Source organism: Aplysia californica, unplaced genomic scaffold (assembly GCF_000002075.1).
Source record: "Aplysia californica isolate F4 #8 unplaced genomic scaffold, AplCal3.0 scaffold01774, whole genome shotgun sequence".
Lineage (NCBI taxonomy): Eukaryota > Metazoa > Mollusca > Gastropoda > Aplysiida > Aplysiidae > Aplysia > Aplysia californica.
In genome coordinates this window covers 10,457-21,063 of record NW_004799044.1, presented here as the reverse complement: position 1 = coordinate 21,063, position 10,607 = coordinate 10,457, and the positions used below count along the sequence as shown (strand labels likewise).

The 10,607-nt window shown below is 40.0% G+C and overlaps 2 protein-coding genes across 2 annotated transcripts in view; one reads left to right on the top strand and one right to left on the bottom strand.

The window, feature by feature from the left end:
• The window catches only part of LOC101847015, a gene marked incomplete at its 5' end in the record, with an annotated part of 25,612 nt that overhangs the window by 13,840 nt on the left and 1,165 nt on the right, over positions 1–10,607 (bottom strand).
• LOC100533401 (Mnk) lies at positions 745–6,478 on the top strand. Its single transcript, NM_001204684.1, is given in 6 exon segments — positions 745–1,025; positions 2,100–2,298; positions 2,869–2,966; positions 3,514–4,031; positions 4,770–5,069; positions 5,858–6,478. Coding segments are annotated over 6 exon segments (1,587 nt in total). The 5' UTR covers positions 745–1,016; the 3' UTR covers positions 6,321–6,478.

The following is a 10,607-nucleotide window of genomic DNA, read 5'->3' as shown; positions in this document are numbered from 1 at the left end:
CTACTACTACTACTACTACTGCTGCTGCTGCTGCTACTACTAATAATAAAGATAGTACTCCCTACGGTACTATCTTTTTTACTACTACTACTGCTACTGCTACTGCTACCACTACTACTACTACTTCTACTACTACTACTACTACTACTACTACTACTACTACTACTTCAACGCGATTCACTGTTTGCCGACATGATGTATTGCTCATGTAGAGAGAGTAGTAGTCATACGACTTTTTTAAAGTCATTAAAGAAATTCCCGTGAAAAGCCGAGAAAGTCAGGTTAATTTTGCTTGGAGTAGATTAACTAAACTTAGATCAAGCGCAACAAAAGTGAACGCTATATGCTAGAATTTATCATTATTCAACCAAGTTACTAAAAATAAATGTGGTTAAAACGTTCTGTTTGAGTGTTTCATCATCGTTGTGAGAACAACAATAATAATGACAGCAACAGCAGTGCGAGCGAAATGAAGGGTCTGGAATATTGGAGACGACTCTCTTTCTCCTCTCCCTCTCTCTCTCTCTTTCTCTGGGCTAAGTCGGTTATTCGGCTAGGCCAACCCCTTTCCTCAACCTTTCTGTCTGATGCAAAGACCTCCCTCCAACCAACACGCCACCGCTAGAGCCTACGTAAACACGGATCGCGTCAGCGAGCGATTTGATTGGCTGTTGGTCTCGTGACTCAGCTCCACGTAGCAAGCGTCGGCAAGATAAAAGACCCAGTCTGCAGGTGGAGACCGCTAGACTGTATAGACCAGGATGGATGTATGAAAGAAAAAGAGTGAGGTTTTCCGAAAAGGCTATATGCCTAACGATAGAGGCAATGGTTGAACGCCGTGATAAATTGAAGTAAACAAGAGGATAACAAAGGATTCAGATCCACTGTGATTTGTTAGATTTGGTGACGGAAATTGACTCGGACAACGCAACTTCTCCACAGTCAATTTCATTCTACATCGTAGACAAGTGACCGACTAAAAATTTGTTACTGATCTGCAAATCCCGACAGATAGAATGAGAACGGTAAGTTTAACTGCATTTTGGTTTAGTTTTAGTATCAGCCTGTCGCATCTTCGGATTGTATTGTTACATGCAAGGGTCATGTTTGCAAATAAAGTTCGAGAGTGCATTGTTTTGATTTGGCAGCCACCCTGCTTGCCTTGCGAGAACCTTCCTCGCTTTGTTTGGTTGTGGGGTTATTTTTAGAACAGGACTTGCCCCGGCAGGCTTAGGTCAGCACAACATGGTGGTGCGAGACGAAACTGCTAGCCTAGGTCTATCGATTTCAGTTTGGAGGACCAAGCATTGGTCGAACGTTTGTCTAGATCTAATTTGTTTGCTCGGCCAGTTGTAATTGTCTAGAATCTAGATATAGATCTAGATATAGATCTAGATCTATATATCTAGATTATTTAAAAAGATGGAAATGTGATGTTACCCTGACAACACTGTCCTTGAATGATGGTACGGTACACCAGAATCTCTCTCATGACTCATTGCTTTGTTTTTATTTTAGTTCTGATAGTCACAGAAGAATGTGAATCGGGAGCGAAACTGAGAGACTTAGTAACAAAGGCTAGGGTCTATTCATAGTGGGGAATGGATTTAGAGATTGCTGGTTGACGTTTGGTGGAGAGGAGGTTTGAGCCGTTTTAGGGAGTAACAAAGGCTAGGGTCTATTCATAGTGGCAGTGGGGAATGGATCTAGATCTAGATCTAGAAATTTGCTGGTTGACGTTTGGTGGAGAGGAGGCTCCTACCTTTATAATCGTCCTAAGGTTACTGTTTCTGAGCGCAGTATTGGATCTAGAGATCTAGATCTAGATCTAGATCTAGTATTGTCAATAGTATTTAGTAGACTTTTTAGGGGATGGATTTTGGAGTAGCTAGTTTGGAGATAGATTTAGATCTAGATCTAGATCTAGATTTAGATCTATAAATTGTATGATAAATAGTGGGTAATTTTCCTTTGAATGTTGCGGGGGGGATGGGGGTGTTAGATTTTTGTATGCTGCCATAACTTTTTTTAAAGTTTATTTTTATAACCCTCAAGTTAAGAATTCACAATGAATTATAATGAATTTTTTGTTTTTACAGATTGAAGAAGTTTCTCTTCAGCGATCTTCGGCTGTTCGCCCCAGCAGTTTGGAATTGGATAACGTACTGACCTTGGATATGGATTGTGTATTTCCCGACTTGGATGAAAATAATAGCAATAACAACGTCCTTCCAAACAATGGTGGGACGCGTAACAGCCGAAAGAAAAGGCGAAGAGCAGCCATAAAGAAATTTAGTGGTAAGTTTTGCGTTTTTGTCAGTTATTCAGTCTTTCTGGGATTGGTTTTTTTTGTTGTTGTTTTTGTTGGGGGGTGGGAGTTGGTTTTTACCTGGGGAGGGGGGGGGAAGTAAGCTGTTTAAAAAATGTCCCAAGAAATTTTAGAGAATGTAGGGGACAATATAAGTATAACAGATTTGAGATAGGTTGCAATTTGTTAAAACGAGTAAAAGGGTTTGAATAAAAGAAGAAAGGGGGATGGATGTTCACATGAAAGATGATGCCAAGCCTGTACCTAGAAATTGAAGACTCCTGAGGCATGATGACAGTATTGTACAGAATAAGAATAGTCTTAATGTTGTGTTTGAAGTTGTTGGAAAAAAGTAAAAATGGTTCTAAATCTCTGAAAGTTTTTGCAAAATTTTCAAGTAGCTTTGCAGAGAGAGGGGGGGGGGATAGAAACTTCCTACACTGTGTTTAATTGTTCCCAGTTTTATTATTAATAAATATGATTATATACTAATTCATGCCAGTGTGATGATTTTGAAGTGCAAGAGTTCTTAAAATGTTCTTCTATTCTACAATCCTCAGATTTATACGAGGAAACTGGGGAATTTTTGGGAAATGGATCATATGCATCAGTGCGTACATACAAAAACAAGGAAACTGGAAAAGAATTTGCCGTAAAGGTAAGTTTTCTTTCTTTATAAAATTGTTGAGCAAAAAAAAAATATTTAAAAAAAAAAAAAAATTGTCTCAATGAATTTTGGGTTACATTTCTAAAAAGTTACATTTATAAAAACTTATATTATTATATTTTTTATTTTGTTATATTTTTTTAAAGGCTTGAAATTGTAACAAATGCTTAACATTTTAGAAATTGATACCAAAATTGAAATCTCTTGTAAAATAAGATGTGTACGCATAGTTTGCTTTCTCTTGGATGAATCGAGTTCATGAAATATGTTCTTTGGCAAAAGAAAATCTTTTTTTTTAATTCAATGGAAAAAGTCTATGAAAAGGAAGAGTCAGTTAATATTACTTAAGGTTTTTTGTTCAACTCTCTCCGTGAAAGTTGTCGTGTTTTCTTCCATTTTCTTATTATTATGTTGGACAAATACAATTGTCGTGTGTGTTCATTTCTGATATTTGTCCTAGTCACTGTCAGTTTAGCCACTGTTTCGTCAGTTTCACTTATTTATTTATACGGTATTTTTCACTCTTTGTTTCCCCCAGATGATAAATAAGTGTACGAGTCTCCAACGCAGCAAAGTGTTCAAAGAAATCGAAATATTTCATCAGTGTCAGGGTAGTGAGAACATTCTGAACCTGGTGGAGTACTTCGAGGAAGATGATGTGTTTTACCTGGTCTTTGACAAGATGGCAGGTGGCACCCTTCTCAGCAACATCGAGAGCCGAGGCCACCTGAGTGAGTACGAAGCTTCTCTGGTGGTGAGAGAAATAGCCCGTGCCCTGGATTTCCTACACCACAAGGGCATCGCGCACCGAGACCTGAAGCCGGAAAATATATTGTGCCAAAGAGTAGGGGAGGTGGTTCCTCTCAAGATCTGCGACTTCGACCTAGCCAGCGGCGTCCCTTTGGGCGGCAACAGCTCAGACGGGAGCAAAACCCCGGAGCTGCTCACCCCAGTCGGATCTGCCGAGTACATGGCTCCTGAGGTCGTGGACGCTTGGGTCGGCGAGTCCTTCTCCTACGATAAAAAATGTGATCTCTGGAGTCTGGGGATCATTCTGTAAGTACCTTACTTGTTCACCCTTTTTTTTCCACTTTTCCTATGATAGTAAGAATGGGTTCCATATATCCAGAAAGGCCTGCTGCAATGTGAATCATAATAATCAAAACCATAACAGAACCAAGCCAAGCCTTTTTCTTTTCCTTCTACCTATCCTATGCCTAGTATTGTTCTGGATGTTGCATAATGAAATAATGTGAACAATTAAGTTTCTGGGGGGGGGGGGGGGGGTACTGTCGGGGAGTTTTGGTGGTTAGGTGCACTGTAATATTTTTTTACAATTCTGACTTTGGTTCATGTTTCTTCTCCTGGGTCTTTGCTTTTGCTGGTTTTAAAATGAATTAATTTAAAGATGATTTGTATTTCTTGTACTTTAGTGAACAGTGTTTTTACATTTTGGGACGGAATATAGGGGGATGCAAAATCTCAAATTTTTTTTCTTCGGTCATTGAGGTTTTCCTATTACTGTGCTTTTCTTTCAATTGGAAAATAATGAAAACTTTTTTTTTGTAAAGAGTTGACAAGGAACAGCTATATTTCACTGGTATTTGTCATTGTTATTTAGTTTTAGCGCTGAATAAGAAATAATTTCAAGAGAGTTTTGGTTTTTGACATTTGAGCTGAATGACCAGTAAAAGCTAGAACCATTGTTGTTGTTGAAGTTCAATTATAATGCCATCACGTATCTTTATTATATATATAGATCAGTTTCTCACGTTGTTTTGTTCTCCCCCCCAGGTATATAATGTTGTGTGGGTACCCGCCGTTCTACGGTCAGTGCGGGGAGGAGTGCGGCTGGGAGCGGGGCGAGGCGTGCCAGGACTGCCAGGAGCTGCTCTTCACCTCCATCCAGGACGGCATGTACGAGTTCCCCCGGGACGAGTGGCAGTGCGTGTCGGAGAGCGCCAAGGACCTGATCCGCCACCTGCTGGTGCGCAACCCGCGCAAACGCTACTCGGCTCAGGACGTCCTGCAGCACCCCTGGACCACCACGCCCGCCGCCGCCACCCCTCTGGCTACCCCGCACATCCTCACTAGGTAAGCACGGGGAACCTTCATTCATTCTGAGGCGTCTCATCTTATCTTTAGAAGGGGGTTTTGCGGGAGCTCTACTAATGTTGTTGCCTTTTTTCCCTATCAAATAGCTATGAGTGGGTGGTTGGTGGGTGTTCTGGTGTGGTTAGCTATGAGTGGGTGGTTGGTGGGTGTTCTGGGTGTGGTTAGCTTCTTCTTTCCTATCAAACGTCTTCTACTTCTATCATCTTTATCTCCCCTCCTTCTTCTTTTTTTGCGTTTGTTACTCTCTTGTACTTGCGTACTTTTACTTTTTACTTTTTATCTTGTAACACCTCTAAACTCTTAACTAAAAAACTAAAATAGCTACGATTCTTATTCTCTCCTACTTCTTTTGTTTATTTTTTATTTTTATATATTATTCTCGTGTAACACCTCTAATCTTTGGCAATTACATGATCTGTTTGTTTAGCACGTGGCTTAAGATTACTAGTGTGAAGGAATATTTTTGTCAAATTGATAGAAAGGGATTGGATTCAGCTGGACTTGTTCTATTCAGCGATCTTTGGCATGTTTTTTGTCATGCGTTATGTTTTGGGCAGTGCATATTAATTGTCAACTGGTTTCATGGTTCTTTTGTTAGCCGTTCTTTTTGAGGTTTCATGAAATTATGTTTGGGGCCCTTTTTGAATGGAGTCCTCAATAGAAAGCATGCTAGAAGATGATGTGCTTAGTCAATTTATTTAAAAATTGTATTTGTGCTGTATGATAGAAGTGTTATTTATGTGTGTTATTACTTCTTTGTCTCACAGGAACAACAGTACAAAGGACCTAGAATCCTTTGCCGAGACTGCCATTTCCATCAACCGCATGATGCAGCAGCACCTGATCATATCCGGGGTGCCCCAGTTCATGGTGGGCAGCCGGTCGGGCGAAGTGAGCAAAGTGAGCGAGGAGAGCAGCAGCGGTGACGACGAGGAGGGAGCCCACAGCGATGAAAACGACATTGATTCCGTCCTAAGCTTTGAGGTTGGTCAAGGCATCAAACTGTCCCCGCCGGGCCTATCGGCGCTGGCCAAGCGTCGGGCCGGGAGCAGCGACGGCAGCTTCTCCCCTTCCTCTTCCCACGACTACAGCAGCGGTGGCGGCTGCAACAAGCTCAGCAGCCAGCGCAGCAACAACCACCACCGCAACCACCACCCGATAATCACCCGCTGTGGCTCGGGCATGGGCAGCGTGGACAGCTTTTGCATCAGCTCCGGGAGCTGGCAGTGAAGTCTACACCACCACCACCACAACAACAAGGCAGTAACTCTGCTACTACTACTTCTACTGTACTTTACTCACTCACTTGCCTGGGTTTCTCTTAGTTACGCTCCTCTTTTTTTTTCTAGTTTCTCTTTAGTATAATATAACATACAACATAATGTTTTAAAAAAAAAAAAGAAAGAAAAAGTGGTTCAAATTTTGATTTCTAGCTAGCTTCGTTTTTGACTAATCGAAAGAACTTCCAGTATTTGCTAGAAAATTTGTTAAAAGTATAATGTGTATTATTAGGTCTCTAGTAAATCGTTTGCAGCGTTATTATAGCACTTAACAGCTTGTCACATTATACGTTGTCACACCCGTACATAGATATATATATATATACGAGGAGGCTCAGTTGTTTCACTTATGTACTCATTTGAGCAGAATGAACCCCCAGGTTTAATCATTGAATGGGTTTAGATGAAAACTTTCTCAACAGTTGTGGAAGATAACTTTTAGGCAAGATCAATGTGTGGAAAAAAATAAGTCTTGAGTTTCCGTGGAATTGCGTATGCTTGGTTCATATTGCAAGGCCCTGACCAAAACGGCCCAGTGGGTCAACTTTTTGTATGTTTTCTGGTTCTCTTTTCCTCCTACATTCATGTTCACAAATTCTTTCTATATATGAATGTTCTTTTTACATTATCATAAGGTAGCAGTGTTAGGGATTTTTTTTTTTTTTTACTTTTTACAAAAGTTTGTCAAGATTTTTCATGTGCGCTTTAAAATTGAAAACTATTTTGAGATTCCTCTGTGAAGGATGAGCAAATGCCCAAGTACTGTATTTATTACTTGAGGACAGACTGTTTCCTACAATATTAAAAAAAAAAAAAGAGAGAAAAAACTACTTGTGAATGGTATTCTTACCTCACCTAACTTTGCCCTGTTTTTCTTTTGGTTCTGCGGAACACGTTACCACTTTGTCCCCTGCTGGCCATGTCTCAGTTTTAATGGAGGCAGGGGACGTCTACCCACAGTTGCTGTTCTCCTTCAGTATCAGTTGATTTTTGAACCATGCTGTAATGGCCATTTGTTCATGTTGATTCTTTGTTCATGACTTGTTGGGTTTTTTGTTGTTGTTATTTTTATTACATTTGTGGTCTCGGCTCTAAGGGTTTTCTTTAGGTCTTTATGTTTTATTATTGTTATTGTTCCGTTAGTCCTCCCCCCCTCCCCCACGAAGCCAAATAGTGTTTGATGTTTTAGTTCATTGAAATGGAAATTTTTCAGTCTAAAGCCCTGCGCCTTTGGAGAAAATAAGGGGTTGGGGTTTGTTTTCATGTTTCGGGGATTTAAAAAAAAATTTTTTTTTCTCTGTTTTTGTTTTTGTTTCGATGTTTCACTCAAGTTGAAATCAAGTGTACATAAAAGCCCATTATCTCACCCAGCCTCAGTGAGGTGAATTTTTCCATTTTTTAATTTTTTTTTTTTCATTCCATAAATCAGTTGGTGGTTTTCAGGAGCTTGTGGGCTGTCGTTCACTTGCTGTTGTGAAAAACTTACCTTAGAGTGTTTCCCCCACCCCCATCCCACCCACCCTGTTCTGTCTAGTGTTATTTTTTTGTCCTCGTAAGCGTTGTCTCATCTCAACGGTTATTCTTTTCCCATCAGATCATTCATCCATTCCGTGCACTTTTGCGTAGAATGAGTTCCTTCAATTGCAGGATTATGAGAAAAACAAACTTCACGTTTAAAAAATGTGGAAAAAAAAAAATCCATCCATTATTTATTTTTTTCCCCCCATGCTCTCATCATACCTCCTCTCCCCTCCCCTCCTCCAACCAACCAACCAACCATCATCATCATCTCCTCCATCTCAGCAAGATTCCTCATCCTCAGTCTCATTCATTAGCCTTGCTACTACCCCCCCGTCTCCCCCCTCATAATCCTGAAACCTTCCATTGAAGGGTACCCACTACCTTGGTGCGTGTGCCATCGTGTCAAGTGTTCATGGGAAGAATGCCGAACGACATATATGTGGTTTGAATCGAAAGCTGAATCATTCCAGGTGTTTTTATTTAGTAACGCGTTGACATATCCAGTTTTGTTTGTCAAATGAACACAACATTCTTGTCGGCGCGGTTACGGGATTAGCTCTACTTCTTTACGTTTACGCCCCGACGGGGATTGCGAGACAAATTGTTGTATGCCTACAGGAGTATTTTTTCTGTCACTGAACTCGTGAACGCTGAGTCTTTCAATCAATGTGTCATGGAGATGCCTGCCGTGTTTTGTCATCTTTTTGTTTCCTCATCCAAATCTCTGCTCGTGTCCGAAGTTGTGCTGCTGTATTTTAGGGCCAGATTCACCCGCATGAAAATGAAAGCGAGTTTTACTTTTTTTCTTTTTTTTTTATAGGGGGGATCGAAAGTTTTTCTTTAATGATCACTCAAGTTTTCATTTGTTGCTTTGAATAGGAAGCATAATTATGTACATTGGATCATCTATATAATTTTATTTTTTTTTGTATTTTTCTACAAAAAATTTGAGTTAATTAATGTACTTTTATAAGGCCTCGAGACTTCAACAAGAGATCTTCCTAAAAGTGTGTGTGGTCAGTTTGACGAAATGTGTGCTAGCTAGTCAGTCACGTTCTATTCTCGTCTGTTTTGTTTTGTGTGCACAATTGTTTTAAAGGTTTGTGAGGTGTCTCCGGGAAAGCCATTGTCTTTTATAGGTCGCCAGTGTGTGTTGACCACTTGTATATTGTTGTAGCCTGGGACTTTTTGCCTTCTGGCATGACGTGTGTGTGTGAGTAAGTGTGTGTGTGTGAGTAAGTGTGTGTGTGTGTGAGTGAGTGTATGATGAATATGTGTGTGCACGTGTGTGTGTGTGTGTGAAAACATGTCCCATCGTGGAAAGGTGTTTCCGTGTGAGCGATGTATTGTGATATCCAATGTTCTCAAGAAGAACTGCGGAGATGCTGGGTTCTGTTGCGTACTACTCTATGACAAAGTAACCAATCATGTATTTTTTTGCTGTGGATAAAACTTACGATCTGCTTCGAAGAATTTACGGAACGGTAAAATTGACTGTGATACGAGACACCATAAATAGATTTATATATTGGCATTCTTTAGTGAACTAAACGTTGAACAAATTGTCGAAACTTAGATGTCGACGAAAGTTACGAAAGGAGATAACTGCAAAAAGTTTTCCAGTCAATAATGTCTTTGGACAAAGTGATAAATAAACTCATGGTGTGTCTTTAATTAATATTTGGCATTTATTTTATTTTTTAAGTAAGACATGTGTTTAGCAATGAAGGAAGAAAATGAATTAGAAGGAGAGTAAAGTGTCTGTTTTTCAGGGGTTTGTATTGTTTTTTTTGTTGAAAAGGGGGGGGTTATTGTTGGAGTTAATATCTATGTTTTGTTTGTTTGACTTGTTTATTTTCCTCCAACTTGCGAATGTGCCTTGGCCAATCTGAATGAATCTCTTATCATAAAAGACAAAAAAATATATGCACAAAGTGTGACGTGGTGTGAGTGGAGCAGGTTGAAAATGGCAGTCACTGTAAAAAGGGCATTAACCTGTGAGTGAGTGTGTGGCTGAATGAAGGGCGCAAATGACGACGATGAGTGTGTGAACCAAAAATTTAAAAAAATAAATTTGTATATTTCTACCTTGTTGCTTGTTACTTGTTACTACTAGAATTCGTTTTCTAACCATTGACGGCATATATGTATCATGTTGGTATACACGTTACGTTTTCTTTTGCTGTTAGAGATGTAAAGGTTGTCAACGAATGGTCGCCCCTTTCTGCCAAATGACTCAATGATGTTTGTGCAATTGCTACACCCACCCCCCACCTCCCTGGTTATGTGAGGGATTTTATTCCCCCCCAAAACAAAACTTGTCTGTATTTAGATGATAAATCAATCATTGCCTGTTCTAAGATATTGGTTCTTCTTTGTAGTAGGCCATTGGTTTAAATCATGTCCAGAATTTATTCCCGTGACCTTTGAGAAATACAAAACTGTGAAAATTATGTTACCCGCCCAAATACTTTCAGGCTTGTATAGGAAATGCCTCCTTGGGTTGATTTGTGTTCGACTGTTGTTAGTTTTGCCTGCCAGTGCGTGCAGAAGTTGAGCCCTGCTGTAGGAGGCAGGCGGGGATGTGTACATGATGTTCTCATGTTCATTACTTCCTGTCCTCCCCCCCTCCCCGTTCCCTCTCCATTTTTGTATCATGTCTATGGTCAGACTTCAGACCAACTTGTTACTTTTTTTTTTCTTTCTTTTTTATTTT